Source organism: Argiope bruennichi, chromosome X2, assembly GCF_947563725.1.
Source record: "Argiope bruennichi chromosome X2, qqArgBrue1.1, whole genome shotgun sequence".
NCBI classification, from domain to species: Eukaryota; Metazoa; Arthropoda; class Arachnida; order Araneae; family Araneidae; genus Argiope; species Argiope bruennichi.
Genome location: NC_079163.1, coordinates 44634475 through 44662160, shown reverse-complemented (window position 1 = coordinate 44662160; position 27686 = coordinate 44634475). Strand labels below are relative to the sequence as shown.

Below are 27686 nucleotides of genomic sequence, written 5' to 3'. Positions count from 1 at the left end.
TCATTCATGGATACTCATTTACCCGAAGAAAATAAACTATCATGTTAACTTTATGCAAATAAATCATTAATTATTGTAAGTTCATACTGATACTTATTTCAATATTTATTAATTTATTCCTAGACTTTAAAAATGAAGTCCCGGCTCCCTGGCATAGAGGTAGCGCATCTTCTCCTGGGCGTCCCGGGTTCGAGTATGGTTGTTCTGTGTGAATGTGCCCCCCTCTAAAAAGGGGTTGTGCAAGCGAATATGATTCATGAGTAGCTAAGACGTACTCTTGGCCTTAGTTGGCGCTATTAAAACAAGAGATGCTCTCTCGGCTCAAAATCGCTGTCTTAGTCAGCGGGCTTGTCTATGACAAGTGTCATTAGAAACAACAAAAATGAATTACTCCTTGTATTGCTTCAAAACGGGACGTTAAGATTAATAAGATCATTATCATAAAAGGATGACTCAAATGTGATTCTCATTATCTAATTTAGGTGCAAAATTAAAAAGATTAAGCCTTTTTGTCATTTACTTTCGAGCATTAAAATGCATGCAAAGAGTATTCATAAGAATTAATTTATAATACAATGCTGCTGATTCATAAAATTCCACACTTTTGAAGTTCGAAGTAGAATTCACAGAAGTAATATTTTTACTTTTCCTGTAAAAAGCAAAGAAGACTGGAAAAAATAGTCTTTGTCTTCGAATAATTTAAACGTTAATGGTAAAAAAATGTGTATGTTTATCGTTTTCATTAATGTTATCCTATTTCGTTCATTTGCTTAAAAATTTCTAAAATAGTATGGTTCGAACATGAACATTAATTATCTCTGAAAAATAGCTTTCTAATTGAAATACTAAATTTTCAGTATTGTTTTTTTTAAAACTCCGAGCATTTTTTATGAACGAATTTTTAATATTTATATTTAATTCAAGGTTAAATTAATTTTGTAGGAATTTAATTTGCTTTCCAAGAAATATTTATTTGTTTCAATTTTAACAAAATAAACTAAATAAAAATATAAATTTTTAAAGATACTAAAATCCCTAGAAGGCTATGGAATTGGCAAGGTAATTCATTCATATTTGTATGTTTCTGGATGCCTGAAGTAGATGAAAATATCTGTGTGATTGTTTTTAAAATGTTAAAAATTTCAATTGTGTAATCTAAATAATTTTATAACAAATATTAATCAAAACATATTTTGACACATTATTTTCAGAACTGAGTCTGGAAAAATTGCTTGGGATTTCACTTTTAATCTGCTTACACAAGCAGGGCAATCAAACTGTGACAGTAGAAAAAATACTTAAATTATTGTAATACCGCGTACCATAAGAAGCCGACTAAGCGACTTACGCGTGGAATATTGAAATTAGAGTAACAAGACGATTGAAAAGTTTCTTATATTTTACGGACGTGTTAGCTTATGCTTATAGTAAGCTACAGCATTTGTGTATAATTTGTGCTCAATAACCGTGTCAAAAACGCTTCGATGATTTAGTGATAATCTTTTAGTCAGATTATGTGGACAACTAAACATCCACATTTTGACTGGACTGGAAAGGGACCGAAGGCTATGAGGATTAAGTAAATCAAGAAAAAGAAGTAAGATTTGTCAATAATTTAAACGTTTTTTAAATATAAATGACATCATTTAATTTACATGCAATCGGAATAAGGAAAGAGAAATATTTTAGTTTTTTACCGGATGTTTTTAAATTAGTAGTGAGTCAGAAGATGGAAGATTTGGTTTAAACTGGACTTGTTCTTAACATCTTCTTAACATGTTCTTAACATCACCTGTCGAATGAAAGATAAATAATTCATCATTTTAAAAGCAGAAAAAATTGTGGTAAAAAATAATGAAAGAGAATGTTATTCATTCTAATTTATTCTACTTATGGCAGAAAGCTTTTAAACAAATGTTTTAGCATCTGTTCTTTATTAGATACTCAATGATAATTACGGTTATGGATAATTTGTTAAAAACACACACTTCATTTAAGAAAATATGAAATTAATAATGACATAGTTCATGCTGAAAATAAATTAAGAAATGTGAAGCAGTTTTTTTTAACTGATTAGCTTATAAGCATATTATTTGTATTGTAGTTTCATCTATGTTTTTCTTAAATAAAAGATAGAGAGCACAAACCACTGTAGAAATTAGAGTTGTTTCTTTATCTAACTTTTGCCACTTGTAAAAAAGTTGCTTTAAATATATTTTATAATAATCGTTTTCATAATGATGAAGTTAATATTAACTTCTATTAATAGTTGTAACTTCTTGGACAGTCTCAAAGACAATTCTCAAAAGCAAGGCTGAAAATGTACATATTAAAAATTAAGAAATTTAATAAAAGTAGCAAAAAAATTATATAATGACATTTATCACAATATTATTATTGTTCCAATTTTATTAGACTATCATTTTTAAAGTCCTTTTCCTTCTTCGTACTATATCAGAATGTTTTCTGCTTGTTTTGAGAAGTAAACAGTAAACCAATAATTATAGATTGATGTAAAAAATTATGTTCCCTTGAGTAATTAATTTAAGAATCATATATTAAATTGATTTTCAACTACCGTAAGTGAAATTCCATAGTTGATTGAAATGAAAAGATATGTTGATTTCAACCTGAAGATATCTTGAGAAAGTTCTCAGCAAATAACACGCTAAGAAAAACGATATTCTATTTAAAATAAATGAGTATTTAGTTGATTAACAAAAAGAGTAATTTGCTAATTTAATTTTAACTTCTACATTTGAAAAATGACAAAATTTTCTCAATAATCAGACGTAAAGAAAGGCTAAATAAAATTGCTAAATAAAAGTAGGGTTTTTTGATGTTAAGCGTAAAATGTATTTTCGGACCACTTATATTTTTTATTAATTTTCAGTTCCTGTTATCGTACTAAATGTTATGAATATTTGAATAATTAAATAGATGTGTATTTAAATAGCAGAAAGATAGCTTATTTTTAAAATTATTATTTAAAAAATTGCAGAATTGACGTATTTTTGTTATAAAAAAGTATCGATATGAGCAAAATTACTATTATAAAAAATTATAAATATTTTCATGATTAAAACTGAATGTATCGTTCATCAGATATTACTAAAGAAAGGTTTCTTTTGAAGAATATTTATTAAAATTAAAAAGTCCGTCACATTATGAACCATTAATTTTTATAGCTCAACTAGTTACAGCTTACAATATGACCCAAGTATATAATGGTTGAAATCTTGACGAAAAGTTTAGTAACGGAAGTCTCTATCAACTGTCATTTAATTTCTCATCGTACGATCTCCGTCAAAAAGTACGCAGAAACCGCCTGCAAATTGTGCAGAGAAAATTGATTAATTCAACCATATCAGATTACCAGCTTGAGGCGTCAATTCTCCTGTCTATCTCATTACAAAGATTCTTTTTTACTACATATTGTCAACAAGTCTTTAGCCATCTAATTCATTTCGTACATTCTAAGCCAATTTGATTTCTATGATATTGTTATTGATGCAACAATTGATAGTGTCCCACTATTAGTTGTTATATTTGCAATTCAAATGTAACCTAGCTGTGCTTTTTCGCTCGCAGATACCCTTATCAAAAGATGAATTTACATGCAAAATTGTTTTAAATATGAAAAAGAGAAAACAATAATTATAACAGCACATGTTTTCTAACCATTTGTTTAATTCCCATTGAAATGATTAAGATGCACTATGGATTTAAAAAGCAAACAATTAGTTCTTTAATGCCAGTAACAACAAATTTATGATTCCTTTATTAAACGGAATGATAGAAAATTGAATGCGTTGAAATGGGTTGCCTACTTTTCAGGAAGAAATCGGTTTCGCTTTTTCAGCAGACTTTGCGGATTTATTTGTTTAGTTTTTATAGAATTAAATAATTTGTTCTTAAATTAACTTACTATCAGCAGACATTTTTTTCAATGAATTTTGTTTGTGTAATAAAAATGAGGTACCATTTATTTTATTCGCCGAGGTAATTATAAACATTGCTAATTATTTGCTAATTCTTAACAAATCTTTCGGTTATTATATTTTGTTCAGGGTAATAAAAAGGTAATTTGCAGATATCTAGGAATATTTTATCTCAGTCACAAGAAAGGTTGTAGGCACATTTTGTAAAAATATTTTTCATATCTTTACAAATCGGAAGTGAGTATTGTTGTTTCTTTTCTGTCATCACTTACAAGATGAGAACTAACAAATGCGCCAAAATCAAAATTGAAATCTTATTTATTGAATTTGATATGCTCCAGATTACTGGCCAGTTAAGGAAGGATTAAACGATGATTAATACTTTAAATTATAATTCTTAATCCTTACTTGTAGATAGATATGCATACATTTTCTTGATTATCAAGATGAATGCTATGCTTTTATTGAATATTATCAAATGTGCAAGGTGAATGTCCTGGATTTAAGCTGATTTTTGGATGAATGATTTTGAAATTGAGTTTGAACGCGTGGAGGGTGAAAGGGTTTCAAGGTCTTTTCCTCATCTATCATGCACTGGATCTCGTTCACAAGTAGTACTTTTGCGGAAGGTAATGCCTTGAAGAAGGAAGTGACAAAATATGTTATTTCAAATCTCACAGAACTATTGATATTTCTTGAATTTTATTTTTAGATTGTTTTCAGCGTGCCTCTGAAATATACACTAAGTTTATTACGGAAATTTTCCTCTTATTTCAATTTGGATATTGAATGCGATATCAAACAGTTCATAGAGTCATCTAAGACAAAGTTTAAAATTCACTCCATATGATTGTAGCTTAATGTAAATAGTTTTAAAATTATTCTAAAACCTAATATTAAAAAAAAAATCTAGTTTGTATTTACCTCTTTTACTTCTCCATATACGAGGTACAGAAGAATTATTGTAATTGTCAAAGATTTCAAACTCGAGATTTTGACAAACCTCTACGTTTCAGACCTTCCTGAATTGGAAAACAAATTTTTGTTGTTATGTCTATCTGTCCGTCCGTCTGCTCGGGAACACGATAACTCAAAAGCGAGATAGACCGATGAAATTTGGTATATGGACTTACAACCACATTTATAGATTCCCTATGAAATTTTAATCAAAATCCATTCTCAGGAAGTCTATATGTCTGGCTGTTCGAGTACAAGTAAACTCGAAACTACAAAATACAAACAGCTTTATATATAAAATTTAGTACACTTCTTTAGAATCTAAAATATCGATTCTTATCAAATTTTGAATCAAATCTGTCAGAGTGTCTGTCGGTGTGTAATTGCACAAGCACATAAACTCAATGACTTTAATCAATGAAATTCGGTATGCTATCTTTAGACTGAAACTGTAATTCGGTGTCAAGTTTTAATTTAATCGGTCACTAAAGAGGGGTCCAAAATACATATTCGCACGATAGATTCAGTAAAAATTCTAGATTCACGCCAAAGATCTGTCACGAAAAGATCTAGTCTTACACGCAATTCGCAGATTTTTATCAAATAATTTTATACGAAATAATTTTAGAGTAAGTCTGTCTCTTCGGTTTTCCGAGCATAATATAACACGATAACTACTAGAGGAAAAGAAGTGGATGGGTTAAATTTGATACATAAATTTTGAATTTAAAGTGTAGATATTTATCAAATTTTAAACGAAGGGTTTCAACGTCTATACTTTTGTACATATACTTTTGGTACATGTAAACGCAACTGTACTTTTGTCGCGTACTTTTGTATACATGTAAAAGTCTGTACTTTTCTGTGCTTTTGTATACATGTAAACGTGATAAATCAAAAACGCAATGTCTTAAATAAGTCAAATTTGGTATGCGATCTTGTGACTTCAATTGTTATTTCGCCAAATTTTGGTTTCAATCAGTAGGGAAAAAATTGTCAAAAATACGCATTCGGTAATCTTATGTATCAATCGATACCCAGTGATTAATACCCAATGATCGCTTGCTAATAGGCTCTTTCGTAACTCTTGTTTGAAAATGGCATTCAGTTAATAATACACAAGAACATTTATTATAGAATATATGAGAAAATTTCGAGGAGATCATTCAGGTCTGTTAATATATTGACATCAAACTCTGAAATAAAAAAAAAATTAGATGTAGTATAAATTACAAGAAGATATTCCAAGAGCTACATATCTTGCCATGATGAGAAACATAACTGCACCGTACACCTACACGCACACACACAGCAAGAGAATATCTTTCCACTTTGACTAATTTTTCAAAGTGTTATATAAAATCCTTTACTTTTACTAATACAAAGCATCAACACTTTCGAAATGAAATACAGTCAGTGTTTTAATCAAATAAATATTTCCTATTAAATTTGTTAAATTTGTATGGGCATAAATATCACAAATCATGGGTAAATTGCCAAGTTAAAGAATATTGACAACCATATCCATAAATAAATATATTAAATATCAGAATATATATTGCCTAACCATAAATAAATATATTAAATATCAGAAATTACCAAAAATTCATCAAAATAAAAACTGTAGCTCAGCTTCGGCCGTGGGCTGAGCTACAGATTTTTTTATAGTTCTCATAAATAGAATACAAATTAAAAATTATAAAAAAGAGATGAAACAGATTTTAACTACACTCAAATGAAAAGAGAATTTTTTTACCTTATTCAAGATTATTTTATACAAATTTGAATACTAATTTTAAAATTGATGAGAATTAAAGATTTTATAAGAACAGTTTGTTGTAAGAATTGTCACTGCAAGTCAGTTTCTACTTTAAAAGAATTGTGTCAGTAATTTTTATATTCGAAAGTAGAATAGATTTATTTCACTTGCCAGATAATGTTCCCGTTAATTTAAAGTACTCTATGCAAGATATTGTTATAGTAAAAGCGTAACAATATAATTCGGTGACCTTCGCTTAGATGAAGTAAAAATATTTTGGAATAATACATAGATAAACATAAAGAAGTAATGCTATTACGTATTATTGACGCCATCAGTAGAGAGTGTAGCTAGGTGGTAAACACACAGCAAAGAAAAACATTTTATTAATCCGAAATTGAAATGACATAAACAATGACATAAAAAGTGACTTAACTGTGAATGGAGTTTCGATAGTTCTTATTGTATATGTTTTGTAATATAATGGTTTTTACTTAAATCAATATCATATCTTTAATAAACTGCCTAGAGTTAAAACAAATATATGATGTGAAAAACATTAATTTCAAAATTTTTCTTTTAAATACATTTTGGACAATTTTTATTGCATGAGAATTAAAAAAGAATTAATTCTACGTATTGCAAAATAATATAATCAATTAAAATGCTGAAGTTGAATTACGATATAGATTTAATAAAAAAACTAAATTTCAAATTTAAAAATTTGAAATTTAAAAAACGGAAAGACGGAATAGCTTACCAATATAGAAAGATTTGAAGAAAAATCCTTTCTTCATCTCATTGAAAATTAAAAACAAAAAACCCATTTTTATCGAAATGTGGTTTTTCCAAGTATTTTCATTTTTCAAACCTATTTATTAAAATATTATTACAAATATCAGTTTCGAATTTTTCATACATTTACTTTATAATAACGTATAGAGTAATAAACGAAAATATAAATCAAGTGATGAGACACTGTAACGTTATGCATATTTTAAACTGAAAAAAAAAAATCAAAATTCTACAAAAATCTATGAATTTATTCTAAAACTCTTGAGTTAATTCTACACTTTTCCTAAGTTGTTATTGTTGCTTGAGTTGTTCTTGTAATCACTAATCAATGCAACAATGATTTTAAATACCTTCTTCTTCTTGTGTACAGCCGACCACCCCGATATATATACCCCAGTATCGATAGGATGATTTTAAATACCGAAGGATATACCATTCTGATTATTTGTTTTTGATAGAAAGTGTTCGCAAAAAGGTCACATTTCAGTTTTCTTAAATATTTAAAAAATAATTAAACTATAAAATATTTTTGTATGACATATTAAGATTTTGCATAAATATTATATGAAAATAGAAAAATATTGTTTCAAATATTATTTTTTTAAAAAGGCCCAGAATATAGTCTAATGCCTTAAAAATTAAACGCGGTTTTTCTTTTAAAACTATTTGGTATTTAATATCAGTGTATCTATACTTATATAAAGTTAAAGTGTGTGTGTGTGTGTGTGTGTTGGCGCTCTACAGGCCAGATCGTTCAACATACAGCTACCAAATTTGGTACATGCATACCTTGGAGGCCGGGAATGTGCACCTGGGTTCTCTTTTTTTGAATTTTTAATTAGAATTTTAATTATTAATTAAAAACTAACTTTCCCGCCAAAAAATCTTTTCATTTTCCCCACAGCCAAATGGGTAAGGCTTCAGATTTTTTTCCCACGCTAATGAGGCTAGGGTTAAGATTTTTCGGCCGATTATTTCAAACGATTCTGTTTATTTTCTTTATGTTTGATGCATTGTTAATTAATCGATCTTTCAGATTCATTCTGAGATACTTTTGAATTAAAATAAAACAAAATAAAGCAAATTAAAAATTTCTGATCTGCATAGCGTTACCCCAACTGGCGTAGAAAAATTCACGCATTTGCGTTACCGTAACTAGCGTTGAAAATTCACGCATGCGCATTGTGTTCTGATTGTTGACGGATGCGGACTGATTTAAATTAATTTTAGGTTAGTTGTACGCTTTTGTAATTAAATTGTATTTATATTAGTTACATATTTTTTGTATATGCTTATAGTTTTAAGTGCATCGTTTTTTAAGTAGTTTTTAACCTGTTTTCGACCGATTATTTTAAACGATTCTGTTTATTTTCTTAGTGTTTGATGCATTAAAAATTAAACATTGTTAATTAATCGATCTGCTCATGATGAATCTGAGAAAAGTTTGTTGACAAATTATGGAGATATATTTCATAAATTAAGAACGATATTCTTTAGAGCCCATAAAGTTTAAACGCTCAGTGACTCTGTTTTCAGTAATCATATTATAAAAAAATGCTTTGTTTCAGTAAAAGATATTATTATATTAATTGCAGATTAATCCTTTCCACTTTAATTTAAAGCATAAATTCTACAGGAGCTAACAGAAAATTGAAGTGATACATATTACTTTATGACTGAAGGCCTTTATAATATTATAAGTGAATTATATGACTATCAAAATTTGAAGTTTTAAAACATTTTGATGAAGAAGTTATTAAAGTAGGAATTGCATAAAATATTTAATTATTAAAATTTTAACGAACATTAAGATTGGCGAACCGGATGGTCACCAAAGGCGGCTAGTATTAAATAATCATCATTGGCAGTATAGTCAATTTACTAAATGATTTAATTAGTAATATTAGTAATCTTACAGCATTATGGGAAAATATAACTTTAGTTTGCTACTGAAAAATATAGAACAAAAATTTAAAAATTTTCTTATTAAATTTAAAATACCTAACATAAAAGAACTAACTTTAAACAGACGGCGATATCAAAGAAAAAGCCCAAATTTGACCGAAACTCTAGATTTTTTTTTCACTTTTTTCACATCATTTTAATTTATGTAATGCAAGTTCATTATCTTCTCCAAGTTTTGTATTACTTCAAATATATTGTTGAAACATCATTTAAATGGATGATTTTATGATAGAATGTACAAAAGCTTTGAACATTTAGGATTTTCTTCATTAGGATGTCAGCATTTGATTTGCAATTTATTCTCCTTACACAGAAATACTTGGGAATACTGAGGTCAGAAACACCTTTTAGAAATACCATTGGTACAAAAATTGCTGATAACATACTCAAATGCTGGGCATCTTAAGGAATTGCTGTAAGTTCAATGAATCTTTAACTTCCAATTAACATTAATCATTTCTATCACTAGTTATATGCTTATTTAAAGTTCCAACTCTTGAATTGTTGCGGTTCTTGAATGCACCAAAATTTATTCTTAATCATACTGAATTTTCTAATGTTGGCAACAACAACAACAAAAAATATGAACGCAGTAATTCCTAAAATTGAAATTTCTTAATTAGTGAAATAAATATAGCAATCATTTTAAAAATATTGAAAGCAAAAATTTTGCTTATTCCCTTAAATAATAATATTCTGAGTTATTTCGAATCATTTTGGACTTTTACTCCTACATACTTTACCGATTTTCTGAAATGTGATCACACATTTGAAAAATACAATACAATCCTCAGTAGCGGGGGTTCAATTTACTTTAAGATATAGGCTGAAATCGCTTGCTTATCAAGAGCTTCATTAATTTAAAAATTAAACTTAATAAATGTAAATATTAAAAAATTAATATTTTTTCTGATTACAAATGTTTTATATTTAGAGTATTTCCTCTGACAAATGAAATGTGAAAAGAATGAAGCTGAAGATTAATATTGTTAATATAAATCTGTAACTTTATTAAATAAAATGTATGGCTTGTTTTCATCGGCTAACAATTCAGACATACGGCAGGCAGTTTAATGACTCTATCAAACACTATAATTCTTCATACACTTTATGCATATTTATTCCGTATATCTAATATTTCACCTGGAAATTATCTACTTTGTATAACATACTGCGCTACATATTCCACTTTCTCACCCAATTTTTGACCACACTGCTTCGTTTACCTTGTTCAGTGGAGCGGTATTTATTGCACGTAAGCAAATTTGCTCCAATCAATAACGTGAGAAATCAACGTTTCACGATAACCTTGTGTAAATACGGAAATTATTATCTTCCAAAACGGCAAAAATTTGATGTTTATGTTTCCACTCGATGACCTGTATCGAAATGGGCAGTGGTTATATACCTACATTCCTAAGTGGGCAATCAGCATTTTGTCACTCTACTTTTCATTTTGATTTCATTCTTTCCCAGAGATGCGATTGACAAACTCAAAAGTGAATATTACTCCATCTGGTACGAAGCTATTAGGATTTTATTAAATGCCGAATGTTTTTTAGTTTTTCGATCAGTGTATTAGATACCTAAAAAATTTGTTTTTGTTCGAAAAAAAACATTGCTTACTCAGTAGGAAATAGAGCTTAAAATACATAAATTAAGAAAAATTATTTTAATAATGCAATTTTTATATACATATTTCTGAAACAGCTATCATTAAATAACCTACCGATATTCTTGGTTTGATAATAAATATATAATATTAAAGCTGTGACTGAACTGATTCGGACAAAATTTTCAAACCGATAACTAAATGTAATTTAAACTGTAAATACATTTGATTTTGGATTTTAAGTGGGTACGCGTTAAATAATGGCTCATAATTTGATGTTGCATTCATATCTCCGATTAAATTATATTGTATTTGAATTTTTACGACAAAATACTCTTTGTAAGATAAAACAGGACATAAACATTTGCAGAATGCTTTTATTATAGGTTAATGATTTATGACATCCTGAGTTAAAGACCAGATTAATGAATGTTTATGCTTCAGTTTTTTAGCTATTAATAATATCAAAACAAATGACAACATACTTATTTTTAAACCTGGATTTCGTTCACTTTAGACAATTCATCTTATTTTCCAGTGAAAAATCTTGATTCAACTTTTTTATATTCTATTGATCGCTAAATATTTTGAGCAGTTAAAAGTTTTCAACGAGGTATTTTTATTTTATATTTGTAGTATCATTCAACAGAATTTCTCGAAATTTAAGTAATGAGCAGGAACTTTGAAAGCGTATGACATCAGAATAACATGACAAGCGAAAGTACTCATGTCCTTTAACATCATAGTAAGCGCTATTTTGTACATTATGTCCCTTTTCCTTTTGAAAGATACACGATGGATTCCACGGACAAATTGGAACGGTATAATAGACATGTGCCATATTATCATGGATTTTCCACTGTTTTACCATTTTTTGATGTCGAAAGATACAGATAAGCTCATAGATTGAAGTCTTGTACAATAAGTAAAGATACTTTAACTCAAGAATATGAGATGAAAGAAAAATATATTTTTACTGCTTTTATAGCTGATTTTTATGCCGTTAAGCTGCGTTAAATTTCATAAAAAATCCTTCAGAGAGCCAAATTTTATCCTCCCCTACTTTTAAAAATAACGTAACTATGAAATGTTAATTGTAATTTACTCAACCCTATATTTATTTAAACCCACAATTCTTAAAATTTTCTAATGATAAAAAAAATTTAAAAAGTAAAAGAAATTTTTGATTTTGATACGTATAGAGAAATATAAAATACACACACTGTAGAATCTACAATACTTCGTAAACAAACATCGTAGATATTATTTTCATAGCTAATTACATACTCACGTACACATTTTGTTCTATAAGAGAATTAGATATCGAGTATTTACCCACAAAAAGGATTGTCAAATAAAATAAAATTCTTTATTTGAGTTATTCAAAAATTAATTTATGTAATTATGGAAAAATATTGCTTTCAGTTATATTCTTTTCTGTCTTTTCTGAGAGTATTATCTATTTTTTCTAACCCTTCTAAAATGTTTTTACCTAATTAAATAAAGTATTTCAGATTTAATTCTCTTCTCAACACCATATATGAAGTGGATTATTTTTCTTTCTAGAAGCAAAAATACCTGCAGAACCAAGAAACAATTTTCGCATTCTGCTTAGAGTTAATGCTTTAAGCAAAATGCGAAAACAGGACCTTGAAGTTATTTTTTAGCTCTAACGTGTGCAATTCTCAAACATTTTTAATTGATTGTTCTGAGAATATTTAAGAAATGAGTGAAACTCAAATAAATAAATAAAAATAATAACAAATTAAATAGCTTTATTACAAACACATCGAATAAATAATTACATAAAAGTTCGCATTTATTGAGGAGATATACCACTACCACCTCCGACGGTCCTCATAGTACGTGCAATCCAATCTAGATAATGAGCTGTTTCGGTATAGACACCGGGATAATTTGGTTGAGCACAGCCGTATCCCCAAGACACAATTCCGATCAAATTTGAAGTACCATCACTTGACTTTTGCACAAAGGGACCACCAGAATCTCCCTAAAGAGGACAGGAAATATCATAAAAAAAATCTTAATATAAGAAAAATTATCGGAGCTTTAGAAGACTATTTGTGATAAGTTTCTTGCTAACAACCTTTAAACAAAATTTGGAACAGAAACTTTTAGCGATTATGTTTTTATCTGCCACACAGTTTGACAAACAAAATATTTCTACTACACAGAGTGAACAAATGAAGAGAGAAATAAAATAAATTAATGGGAAACTAGTCGTCAAAAAATTTAGTGAATATATTTATTTATTGAAAATTTTAATGAAATACTTTAAATCATTTCTGAATTATTTTTACTTTTTAATATCGAAAAAATCTTTCTTTTTAAAATGAATTTTATTTCTTTTTTGATACATCTGTGCCTTTTTCCTTATTGAAATTTTTATATAATATTTAAAATAACTTAGCAAAACGAATAAAGAAAACTACTATTTTTGCATTAAGAAAAGGGAACACATTTTTGCAGCTGTAAAGTATTTCCATCGTATTTTAATTTCAAGTATTTACATTCAATATATGTTTATATTACAATCATTTTGGAACAAGATGTATCGCTGTAATTTGATTGCATGCGAAATATTTAATATTTGATACTGTATGCATATTGTATATTAAATATACTTGATAAGATGTGTTGCTTTAATTAGATCAAGTATATTTGATTTAATTAAAACAAAATCAGTTCCCATATTAAGAAAATATAGATTAAGTTTCTTAACATTGCATGTCTACATTATTCATATAAAATTTAAAAAAAAAAATGTGATTAAAATGTTTCCATCCACGAATTATTTACTAACAGATCTTTCATAATCATGTTGAAACACCGATTGAGTAGAGACTTAAATTGGTTTTCAAATGAAGTTGGATTCTCAGTTACATGCGCAATTCAAAGTCAAATGATTTCTATCTCATAGTTGAATAATACGTCACGCTCTTTTTACGAAGAAATTTTCATGAAGCGTAACCACAACTTTTAAGGTGATGATGTTGTTACGCTTCATGATTGCGCATGTAATACGTCTCGTTAAGATACCATGTGAATATTATGTAACGATATACATCATGTCAACATTATACGATGGCTATTTATTGTGAATTTCATGTTCTTCTAATAAGGTATCATTATTTACAAAATAAGGTTTCGTGAATAAAATGTTATAATCTAATTTTAAAGTGAACTTTTTTATTAAGGATTTGACTGCTTATCTACTTTAGGAAAAATTAAAGTTTGCAATAGAAAAATGTTAACTTGTGTTGTTGCTAAATTGATATTACCAATAAATTGACTCTCAGTTGCTTCAAATTCATGGTCAAATTTAGACAAGACGATGTAAGAAAATGGCACTATTTTAGACAACTTCGCATCTCTTTTAATCATTTTATATCATTTATTTTTTAATTATGATTCACTTCATAAACTGAGCAACTGTGAAATATTTAAAGACACCGACAAAACTAGATCCGTGCGAATCTCTTGCTAGAACAAGTATCCTGAGTAGCCTCCAAATAAGCTTTTATGTTATATTTGGCTCAGGATAACCATGTTATGTCACCAATAATAAGCAGCACACAAGCATTCAGATTGTCATTCAATAAAGGATTGTGAAATATGCGCATTTAAAAGAGTCATAAAATTAAGGATAGCAAAAAAAAAAAAAAAAAAAAAGCGCATGAAGCTTTGGAATTTTACAAGGGTTCTAAATTGTACAGTGGTACTGGTTATTATGCTTTCCTATTAAAACTGAGGCTCTATTTAGAACTAGTAGAGATTTTGTAATATCGAAGTCGCCTTCATGAATGTTTTTTGTAAAGTAGCACAATTGTAGACCAATTCCCTCAGAAAATTCCTCCACGAAAGAATTCATCTTTTAAAACATCTTTGTTAGAAACAATTGTTTTTTCGTACTTGTTCTAAATATCTAAACCACACCTGCTTTGGTTTCTTGTTAAGGTATTAAACTACGTTAGATTATCATTCTATTTTAAAGCTACATGATGAACTGTTTTGATACACTTCGATGACACACCGCATGATTTTGGATGGTGGTCAAATAATGAAAGGGAGATTTGGACAAGTGTTCCTTCTCCCTTCTTCAATGCAACATAAATGGAGGTTGCTATCTCATAGAATTAACTAGCACCAAGCACTCGAACTCTGTTGATCGTTGAAGGAGCCTTGTTTCGATCCATGACACTCCGTTCCAGAGTTGTGATTCTAGCACTAAGTCTCGAGTGATAACATAGTTGTTATAATGTGTCAGTTAAATAAGATAAGAAAATTGTTCTGATGCCTCAACAACATTCTGTAGTAGCTTCTTTGGTTAAAGGATTTACGTCTGCCTCTTAACTATAGCTCTACTTTTTTTAGCTGTTATCATAAATGGTACTGCTTAGATGCCCATTAAGTTATCTTAGATATAAAGTAGGATAATCAAGATTTGCATACTGAGATGTGGACGTGAAAAAAGGAAGCAATAAACTCTTGCAGATTAAGGGAATTATTTTATAAAATTCCTATAATTCGCTATTTAATTTGAGTTACACAGCTGTCTCATTTATTTTATGGACATATATAGTTATAATTAAAGTAATAAATAGTAAATACATGAAACCAAGCATGCAATTAGAGTGAGTAATGAATTGGAAAATGAATTAGTTTTTAGAACATTGAACGGAACTTTGAATTAGATTTAACTACTTTCATAAAGCGATTTATTTCAAAAATTCTGTGTTAAAGTATCATTTTATATTCAAGATATTTTATATTTAAGTTAAGATATATAATTTATTTATATTTTTTAATAAATCCAAATCCAAATAAAATAGTTATAAACTTATATTTCAGGAAAAAATTCTCAGTTAATGAGTGGATGAATATTTGATACACTCAGAATGATTATTTCTTTATTCAAAACTCACTTACCTGACAAGAATCACGCCCACCCTCTTCATAACCAGCACATAACATCGTAGATTCGTAATTATCTTTATAAACTTCTTTGCATTTCTCATCCGTTAAAATTGGAACATCGACTGCTTGCAATTGATCAGAAAGAGACCCTCCTGGGAAATAGAAGATTGTATTTGTTGTACATAAACAAAAACAAAAACAAAAAATATTTTACTCACAGAACTGAAAATTAGCAATTTTTATAAGCAAAAATGTATTAATGATATAACTACAAGTAAAGCAAAACTTTCTGGTTTATTCAGAAAATACATAATTTACATAAGTGATATTTAAATTTTGATATACTTTAAAATTTCAGAAAATTTTTTGACTGTTAGAAAGTTAGTCTGTTTCCAAATATGGAGATTTTTATGATTATGCCAAGTCATGTAAGAGATTTCTTTTTATAAAGTAATTCATTTTAACCAATAGACTAAACAAGTAAAAATTTCAAACTTTCATTTCCTAATACAACTTAAAATAATACATTCATATAGGAGCAATAGTTTGTTGATAGTTGATATAGTAGCAATAGTTTTTGCCATCCTATTGTAATCTTGATTTTTGATCTGTAAAACAAATAAAAAAGAAAATATTGACTAAGGAAAATTAATTACAAAGCAGTTGATTTGATGTAATCTATTAAACAAAGAAAATTACTCTTTGAAATTATATCCAAAATCAGAATCAAATATATATTAGTTTCCTTTTTTAAAACAGCAAAAATTAAAAAGATTTTATTTGAATTTGTAATTCTTCTACAGTCTGCATTGATGATTTAGAAATTTTCCTTTTATATTAACAGGTAACCAAATTCCTGTTGAGTAAAACAATTCCCAAAAACTTAATAGTTCTTAATTATGTTAAGGTAACACTAAAACTCAAAGACTATAAAAAAATTCAGGAACATCGGAATTGAAATAGCGAAGTAAACGTTAATAAAAAAGGGCGTTTTTTTCATAATTTTTATGAGTGTTAAATGTCATAAAAAGTAATGGATTATTTATTTTCACTCAATTAACGCTCTTTCTGATAAAATAATCCATTCTTCCGGACAGAAACTTCGAAAAATTTTTTTATGCTTCACAGTTACATAAGTAGCTGTGAAATCTAAAAACCATCGCTGAAAAAAAAAAGTCATATTTACTTTGAAATGGTTAGTGAAGATTTTACGGGCTATTAAATGTCGCCTCAAACGGTTGAAGAAACAACGCTGTTAAAAAGCGATCGACAAAGAAAAAATTTGAAAAACATAAAGATTAACCCTAAATGTTGTTCGATGTGTTTTTCTTCTTGCTAGGTTAATTGACGCCCTTTTCAGGTTAACTGAAGAATTAGTGTAATAACAGCAAACTATTAAAAAAGGTAGTTAATGAAGGATACAGGTCATTAAATAGTCCGCTTTTTAAGCTGCCTTCAATTTCCTTTTCGAAAAAAAAATTTCAATTATCTTTACAATTTTCAACATGTCTTGAACAAGATTTACGAGCAACAGTTATAAAAACATAACTTTCAATCAAATAATTATAAAAGATAAATTTAAAATTAAAAAATGATTTTCATTATAAATGTTAGAAAATAATTTTGTTTAAATGTTATAGAAAATAGTTTAAAGAAGAGATGCATATTACAGATAGTATAAACTGAAATCTTATTCTTAATGAGTACTTTAAACCATGAAATAAATAAGAACTCCGTTTCATAAATATGAATTTGAACGACATGAATTAATTACGACTTTATCTTCCAATATATAAAAATCTAATCCACGTCAGGAATTTGATTATGTTGTATTTCCATCTTGGGAATGCAAACATATATAATAAAATAAGGAAACAGTTTATTCTTGTAAATACATAGTAAAATTCTCCATTAAGTGAATTATACTTTGGAGAATTGTTTTGACAACCGTCCTAGAGTTGAAAAGGTTGAAGGTTGATTGATTAGTATAATGACATAGGTAAAGTTTATAGATGTCATCAGCATCAGTCTTGTCGGCACTGAATACATAAAATCTTAATAAGTTACTTTCACTGTTTAAAACCAAATATCACGAGAAAAATGGAAAAATAATATTTAATACCGAGTACCATGTATCTTTGCTTTGCTAATGAATTAAATCATGTTCAAGATGTACATGGTATGTATCAGAAAAGTGCTTAAAATTGTTTCTTTACCTTGACTAGTTGTGCCCCATCCTGAAACAGTACCCATGCCGGTGACATTGTCTGCCATTTCTTTAGGAGGCAGGCAAACTCCATTTACTAGTCCGTCTGAGCCTATTATGTCTATAGGAGTAGTAAGTCTCAAAAGAGCTATATCGTTTTTCAAAGAAGCCATTGGATTATAGCCTTCATGAACTATTGGTATTGCCTATGAAATAAAACTCATCTTAGACTTTTGCCACTGAAAGCATTTTGAAGAATCAAACGGACTTCAATACATTTATAAAACTTACCAAATGAGTTGTTGGAGTCGCTCGCTTACTAATATTCATAGCTCCTGCCATAACTCGATAAGATGTAGCATATCCACTGTAAGAATATAAAAATACATTGGGATTCTGATGTTAAAATTAACTTTATAATATATTTCTTGACTCTCAATCAAAATACAGGAAAGTAGAGAGAATGCGGAAAAACGAGTGTTTTTTTAGTAAAAAAAGTACATTAAAATCTATTCAATTCGAATCATATTTATTCAGCTGAAAATTTATCCTCGTTATATATACATGCAGATAATTAACAAAATAATAAAAATTACTGTGAATAAAAATGACATTTAGGAATGCGTTTTGTAAGCATTAAAATATAATCCTAGCTACCAGTTTCTTTTTAATATAAAAAGTATATATCATGGCAGTATAAGATGAGATTTAGTAAAGTTGTGTATGTCTTGGATTTTTGTCAAAAGCGTAAATGTCAGAAGTCATATTTTCATAAAGGTCTAATTGTAGAAACTCCACAAGCTGGAGCAAAAGTGACCGAAACATTCCAGTTTTTAGGCCTTTCTGGAGGTACGGTGTCTAAAGTCATGATAACGTAAACACAGCGCGGCAAGAAAAGGTCGTCAAAGCAATATAGTGGACGGAAGGAGAAGCTGAATGAAACAGATCGAAGGATATTGAAAAGGATTGTAATGTCCAAAAAGAAAACAACAGCAGTCAAAGTGACCGCAGAGCTCAATCAGCATCTGGATTCACTAGTGTCAACAATTACAGTTAGGAGGCACCTTAATAAACAGAACATTTACGTCAAAACAGAAATTCCCAAGCCAATTGTCACAGATGTTCTTGCTGAACGTTTTGTACAATGATTCCATAACCACAAAACCTGGACGACTGATTAGTGGAAAACAGTTTAATGGTCAGACTAGTCTCACAATTTTCCCCACAACCGGTTCATGTTTGGAGGCCACCTGCAGTAGAGTAATATCGTGATTATCTCTTACTAAGCTTGGAAATGGATCCGTTATGGTATCGACAGCCGTGCTGTGATTTACCACTGACCCGAAAGGAAGGATCACTTGGAAGAAGTATAGAGAAGTTTTAGCTGACCTATGATGCAAACTTTGTTTCCTGCAGGACAAGGAACATTCCAGGATGATAATGTTCTTATTTATGCTATTGGACTTGTCCAATCGTGGTTTGATGAACACGAGAATGAAATGAAACATCTTTCTTGTCCCGCAGGTCCTCCGACCTCTATATAATCGAATCGTTATGGTATATTTTAGAGCGTTCGATCCGGCATCGATATCCTCCAGGGGCATCTCTCACAGATCGTCCACAATATCTCCATGAAAAGTAGTAAAATATTCCTCTAAACACTATTCAATACTGGTATGGTTCGATTCACAGGCGAATCCAAGCTGTATTACATGCCAAAGTTGGCTCTACGCCTTATTAAGATTCTTGTATCCTTTTGTGGTGCTTCCATTATTTTGATAATCACCTATATAAATTAACATATCGCAAATAACGTTCTATTTCGCACCAGCAGATAACGAAATATTGCATGAAAAATTACGTTCACAATTTTTAAACAACAAAAGAATAAAGATTTCATACCCTGATTAATATTTCTAACATTTGAAAACACATTTGTGAGAATATAAATTATCCTGACGAGTACACAATTTCTCTACAAATTGTTTAAAATCCTTCCTGTGTTTCAGGGATTCTTAAACTTTTTCCTAACGCAATACCATATAAGTACTAAAACATTTTCTGAGACGTCAAGTATACATATTAACAGAAAAATGGAAGTACCTATGAAGAAGAAGTACCCATTATTCAATGATAAACATATGGAAATTTAATTTAGTATTTTTATTTGTAAATTTTAAAGGAAATTATTGAGATGTGTTTAGTGTATTAAATTGTTTTTACTTGATGATTTTGATGAATATTACAGTCAACCTTTTTACGACGCTATAATATATGTATTAATCTGTAGTGAATGCCTAATAATCTTCAAATGCAAATTAGAAATCATTAACTGTAAGTTGCGCCTTGGCTGAATGTGGCGTCATCAGGATGAGCTGTCATTCCATCCGGGTATTTTAGACGTATTTTCACACTCTCTCCTTACGCTCCAAACCGGTATGTATATACGCGCACAGCCGAAGTGCAGCGTGAAGGCTTTAATTTTGCTATGTTTAAATACTGAAAATAAATTTATTGTGGGTTAATCTGGTCTTGTGACTGGAAAGCAACCTTCATCATCAAAACACCATAATATGCGGAACCTGGCGTCTAACATGGTGACCTAAAACAAATCCATTTACTAGGATTTGAATCCATATTTCAAGAAATCTTGGTGCTCCATTAACCATTGAAGTTTACTGGTACGTAATTATTTCAAACAAAAAAACATTCTTTGATATTGCAGCAAATACGAGAATCGAGGTTTCGGAATATAAGGGCAAGTTTTTGTTGGATTTGTTTTTTGTACATTTTGTCTTCTAATATGCATGTCCCGGATTGCTCAATTTTTAATAATTAAACACAATCAGAAATGTATATGGAGAGTAATTATATGGAATGGAGTAAATATACATGATTTCACAGCTGCACGATAAGCATAAACTATGTTACCTAAAATGCAACTGTATGTTGTCTTGATTTAAGCGTTATATCTTTTATATAATATCCCACCCCCTACAAAATTGATTCCAGCAATAAATTAGCGTGGCACAGATGTGACATGTCACTTGCATATGGTTTGACTCCATTGTATGTTGCTAGATTAGAGCACTCTGTTCGTTGATTAAATCAAAATACCAACTTGTAAATATTATCAATAATAAATTTTGTTTTAATTTTGAAACCTTAAAGGAGATATATAAATTCTTATCTTGAGTCAAAAATAATAAAGCTAAAATTAAGTTACACAAATTGCTTTAAAACTTCATTTTATATATATATATATATATAACGATAACTTTCACTTGTATTAATTCAAAGAGCATCCCAGTTTTCCTCCATTTTATGTTTGCGTCAGATTTTTTTCGTCACTTTTAAATTACCAAAAGACAATTAAATGCTGAAAATAACTTTTATAAAATAACACAATTATTAAAATAAAAGTTTACCCTGCAATGCAATGAGCCGCTGTCACTGCCCAATTAGGGGTGAGAATAGAAGCTCCACATATGTGTTGAAACTTGGTAATTATGGGAAAAGGCCTCATTTGAAGAGACAACTGTAAAAAAAAAAAAAAAAAAAAAAAAAAAAAAAACTGATGTCGATTCTAATTGCATTTAAAAAACAAAAATATAAAATGATATGATGAATTATTGAAATATGGAATGACAATTTGCATTATTTAATATTCGTAAATGACAGTTAATATACTGCGAGAGATTACAAGATTTTCAACAAGTATTCACTTGCTGAGTTTATTTAGTGCATCTGAAAACAAAACAAAAAATCATTATACCCTTAATGTACTTATGAAGATTAATTGAATATATATTTTTGTGTATTATTTTTTATTCTAAATCTAAACAATTTAATCAACAAATTTATTGGAAACAAATTATTTAAATACCTGCCAAGGAAATTCTCCTTCCATTGCATTGCGCCCTCCAACAATTTTATTCCCGTTGTTCGAAACTTTACTTATGCCACAATTAGCCATGTTGACACTTTCGTCACCACACACTGCTGTGAAAATGAAAACCACGATTAAAATTTAATAGGAAACTATTCTTTAAATGACAATGTATTTGAAAAACATTGTTTAATACTAGAATTTTCCTATTGGTATTCTTGCTAAAAAGTAATGCATAAAATATCGCTATAATTATTTATTTATACCCTAATTGCTGAATTTTAACAATTCAAAAATCTACATCTAATTCGACATTGTACTCCGTGTCTGCAATAATTGGATTAATTTTTGCAGAGAAATTAATTGAATTATTAATTACAAATTTATTTTCATTGAGTAGCATGGTAGCAGTGATGTAACGAAAAGAGAGGAAAGGGAGGACGGGGTGACAAAAATAAAATATTGATGGATTTATTTCTGTTTTGAGGGCTAAATATGATGAATGGAGTGAGAAAAAGTAATTTACTCGAGGCATCATTTACTCTTTCATTATTACTACATAGAAATATATTTATAAATGAAGAAAGAAGAAGAATGATATGCCAAAAGAAAAAAAAATATAAAGGTATATTTATATAAAAATATTTATAGAATGGTATACTAAATTTCAACGTATTTTAACTAAATACCATGAATTAATTGTCTACAAAACGATCAAATGGTTCCCGTTTTTTCTTGTGAATAAATATTTTTAAAAAGTTAAAGTCGTTTATAGTTTTAAGTTATAAAATAAAAAAAGTAAAGAAAACAAATATCGTCATGCAAGTAGACGAACAAACAAAGTCTGAAATTTTTAAATTTGCTTCCTCAGATTTCACAAGATTTTTTTTCCCTGTAAAGATATAGAACTTCGGTTTTCCGTATGCTTTTTCTTGTGTTAAGGTGACGGACCCAGGTAAAACAAAATCATTCATCCTTTCATTATCACGGCGAACACGCTTCAGTCACCTTAAACTACTGCGACAAATTGCTGTGACAGGAGGTCGAGCTTCCGTCTTTTGATTATTTTTTGGTATTTGACTAATTATGCTATTAGATTAGTTAAGATTTTAGACATTCAAGCGAGGATAAATGGAGACCAGGACATTTCGCGTTTTGGCTTTTAAAAACAGGGAAAAACACTAAAATATTGGTTGAACTCGCCCTTTCAGATTTGTGTCTATAGGACATTTATACTCTATTGTCCATCTCCTGATAAGCCACAGTTTCAACAAATAATAATGACATTTTTTGATTAAGATATGGAATTTCAAAGCAAGAATAAAAGGTTATCAGAGTTCAAATGGTAAAAAAAACACACGCTTTTTTGCTTATAATTCGTGTTTTATTTAAAAAAAAAATGTTTATCCTAAAAAAATAATGTCACACATATCTAGAAACTTAAAAAATATCATAGTGTCTGATTTTTGGAAGTAACCTTAGTAATTACAAAAAAAAATTATTAATTTATTTTGAGTAATTATTTTTGTTAAAATCATCGCTTTGGAATTTATTGGTTACATCCTTATAATAATTTTATAAGAATGTATGAAAAACCATCGAGCAAAGCCGTGTGTTTCACGCACGTACATGATTTGCCACACTTGTTTTTTGGATTTTTATATTGTTTTATTACGTTTATTTACAATGAAACATCCTCCTCTGCAACGTATCGACCACGCAGGCGAATTTTTGTTTCCTGGACAATAGGTTTTATTACGGTGCACCCAATGCTGTAGGAAGGTACTACCCGGAAAGGATCATTAATCAATCTTTACTCTTAATATGCTACACAAGTATCCAGGACTTAAATACTTAAACACTAACACTTATCTTTGTGGCTGTATCTTAAATCATTTATAAAGTATATGAAAACTTAACTCTATAATTTCCGGGATTAAAATGTATAAGAAAAATGAGTTATCTTCTTGTCTATTTATTAAAGAAGTAGGGCAGAAATGTTTTTTCTTGATCCATTCTATACAAAACATTAATTCTTATAATAAATAGAATTTATACTGATACCTCCTTTCTTTGTTCTACCTAATTCTAATCAAATAATTCTATTCAAACACGAAATTGGTATACTAGGTAGGGGAGAGAGTGGGATAATTTTGAGCAATGAGCAATTCCGCGCAATGCTGTTTCGCGGGAAATGATCTTGGGCAATATGCCTACATTATGGAAGGGTGAATGTGTCTCCTTATCAACTAATTATTCTTTTTTATTAGAGAATTCGGAGATATTGAAAGAAATCGTCGTTTCCCTTATAATTTCAGGTCTCCAGTTTTTAAGTTAAGACTCTTTTTCTAAGAAATAAAACCATTTTCCACCCGCAAATATTTGGGGACTCAGCGTTTCTAATACAATAGGCTATTCATTGGGTCAATTTAGCGAATTTTAATCAAAAAAATTGAAATGAATGTACGCTTAGTGGAGTAATTCTTTGCAATAAAGCACTTGGTGCGTGTTATTATTACGTATAAAAATAAGTACGCGGTATTACTCCATATTAAAAATCCTTTTCCTAATGAGTACCTAATATATTTAATAGGTACCTCGAAATTTGAAAAGTACTAATGAGGGATCTTGGAACCAAGTTCAATTAACAGCAGTTATTGTAGTTGTTTAACAGGAAAGCGGAAAAACGCTTGGAATTTCTGAAGCCTTCTTACACGAGACACATTTTTTCAATCAAATATTTTGGAAAATCACTTTACAAGAAAGCCGATTTTCTTATTTTTCTCAAAACAAGAGCTCCTTCAGCATACTCTGAAGCTAGCCGTACCATTTTGTAGGCACTGAAAAATTGTTGTACAGTTTCGCTTCACCCAATCAACACAGATTGATTTCAATGAATAAGTAACAATATCCGGTTTGGATTGGTTGACATTATTTCTTAAATGCACTCTGCCCATATCATTAAAAAAACCAAATCGACAAGCATTAACCTTATCGATGATTATAACAAAGAGAAAATTAATAACTATCTAAAAATTTATAAACAGTTTTTAAAAAGCGCAAATTAATAGAAAAATGAATCTACGAGACCGAACAATAGTGGTGTAAAAGGCGTGAAAATATATCAGCAAAAAGGATTGAAACATTCAAGCGTCTTAATATCCCTGCAAACGGTAAATGACGCCATCGTCCTTTGTGCTTTCAAGACTGCAAAAATTCAAGCATTGAAAATTACAAAGATGGTAATAAGTTTAATTAATAAATTTTCTCTAATTAAGTTCATAAAGATTGTTGAGGATGTGAAAGCTATCTTAATTTTAACTTTGTTACTTCAGATTCGTTTAATAATGTTCGTTATTTAACAAATCATTCCTTTTTTTTATTAAAATATTCAAATTTTAGATCAAACTGGATTAAAATTTATATTGTTTTTATAGGGTTCATAAAAACAATGTTTTGATCATAATTCACAAAATTTCAGCTTAAAGCCACATGCGAAAAATTCCCTCACTCAGTGCTAGGAATTGACCGTCATACAAAGTAACTCCGCGCACATGCACTTCTTAGAAAATAATTGACTAAAAATTTTTTTTTAATGGGTTAGATAAAAAAAAACCCCTGTTATCACATTGCATTAAATGGCTGCATTTAATGAGTATTGAAAATCACTCAGCGGAAAGTCATTACTAAATTTACTATTACAAAACTTCCTTAACTGCGCGAAATTTTCCCACTCTTCTTTACTACCCGTTGTTTGCAATATATATCCAATAATGAATCTCATAAACCGATTTTTCCGCATACTTCTGATGAAAATATTGAATTGTGATGCGTTAAATTATTTATTTAACTTTAATCTGTGAAGTACTTCTTTCTCTTTTATTCTTTATAAATTTGATTGCTGTTTTTAAGGACAAACATTGGCAATCCGTGTTTGTTCAGTATCTTTCAATTATTATTCAGTAAGTTGAATAGAAGTGTTGAGAAACGCTGATCATAGGAGATGTTGACTTCCTCATAATAGTAATTTTTCAAAGCTCGAAGTTTTCATAATACCTTAGTAGTAGCTGTCATTTTTTGTTAGTATCATGCCTTTTAGTTTAATTTAATCTCTTCAGTTTATGTACATCAGTATTCAAGGAATTAAATACCTTCTAATAGAGTTGTTTATTCTATTATAGGTATGGAATGAGCAATAAAAAATTTACTAGTTTACGATTCTTATTGTTCAAGCTAGAAATGTTTGCGACCGACATCGGGATAAGAATCAGGTAAAAAAATATGTAACGTTTGAAACGACGAAAATTCTGTAAAGTGCTATCCATAATTAAATATTAATTTTAATTTAATTTTATGCTTTTGCCGTATCAGAGTTCAGACTAGTTTTGGGACAAAAAGGAAAATGTTGGTATAGAGCTAAAACGCAAAATTAACTAATTCTAATACATTTATCAAACAAACTTTTTAAACTACATGAACAACTTTTACACATCGAAAAGTTCTAAGCCGTAAATGTAATTTTACAATAAATGTTGTGCTTCAGTCAATTTTACGCATGCATTTTATAAGAACTAATACATAAAGGAATTATAACGAAAACCAGAATTGATCTTCGAACGGACTATCAAGCTAGATATGTTTCTGAAATGTTCTTTGAAAGTAACATTTTCCACTTATTGAGATCTAACTTACAAATATTCAATTCATGAGAGTCTTCACGAATTTCGGAGTTTATTACAAGTCGAATAATGTAGGTATTTTTTAAAGGTCTAATTGCAAAGATGTTTATGACATGGAATATTGGGGATTTCGTAAATATTATATAATAATCAACACTATTTTGCAATATTCATAGACAACTGGTGCTAGAAAAATACCTTCTAATAAACAGTAGCTCTTCAATATATTATTTCCTTTCCTGTTTAGCATGGTATAAGCAGTTGATATCATTGAGAATATTTCTAAATACTAGATGAAATTTCGAGGAAAAATAATCATAATTTGCTATCTCAGTATAATAATATTACTTCCAGAAATATAAGAGTTACTCAGTATTACTCTCTGCATTTAATTTCTTGAAGATATTCTCAGTACTATGATTCCAAAGTAAATAAAATGAAAACACACCTTACTGATTGAGTGAATACATTTTGAAATACAACGATCAGAACAAAATATTTCTCAATTAATTTTAGGTTATTCAGTACTTTGTACCAGTTGTTGCTGGTTGAATGATTTCTGTTTCTGAAATAACAATTGATTTTAAAAAAGTATATTGCATGGTTTCTTATGTAATTCGTAGAAAAAAGCGTTTTGACAGCTAGAGTTTTAAAGCTTTTTTAAACCGAAAGATCGAAAAGATTTAACTTTTACAAATATTCTTCTTGTTATTAATAATGAAGTATTTGGAGATTGATTAAAGGTAAATAATGGCGACTGGAATATATTAAAATGGAGCTTGAAAATTTATTTCATTAAAAAAGAAAAAAAAAATTGAATTAACTACTTTTATTTGAAATATTTTAAAGAGCTGCTTTATAATGTGAAGATTGTTCGATAATTATTATTTCACAATCCACTGATTTAGCAAACCAAGAAAGCAATGAATGTTTTAAAAAGAATAA

At 28.9% G+C, this 27686-nt stretch overlaps 2 protein-coding genes across 2 annotated transcripts in view; one reads left to right on the top strand and one right to left on the bottom strand.

Annotated features, from left to right (window-relative positions):
• Window positions 1-12808: 12808 nt before the first annotated feature.
• The window catches only part of LOC129959727 (transmembrane protease serine 9-like), a 37452-nt gene continuing 22574 nt past the window's right edge, over window positions 12809-27686 (bottom strand). The window contains exons 8-13 of the mRNA XM_056072618.1: window positions 22060-22175; window positions 21602-21711; window positions 18465-18540; window positions 18184-18379; window positions 15980-16119; window positions 12809-13040 (exon numbers count right to left, since the gene is read on the bottom strand). Of these exons, the coding sequence (XP_055928593.1) occupies window positions 12849-13040; window positions 15980-16119; window positions 18184-18379; window positions 18465-18540; window positions 21602-21711; window positions 22060-22175 (830 nt within the window). The 3' untranslated portion in view covers window positions 12809-12848. The remainder of the gene's footprint in view (window positions 13041-15979; window positions 16120-18183; window positions 18380-18464; window positions 18541-21601; window positions 21712-22059; window positions 22176-27686) is intronic.
• LOC129959726 (polyserase-2-like) overlaps window positions 20604-27686 on the top strand; it is an 87955-nt gene continuing 80872 nt past the window's right edge. The window contains exon 1 of the mRNA XM_056072617.1: window positions 20604-20854. The gene's annotated coding sequence lies outside the window, so the exon portion shown is untranslated. The remainder of the gene's footprint in view (window positions 20855-27686) is intronic.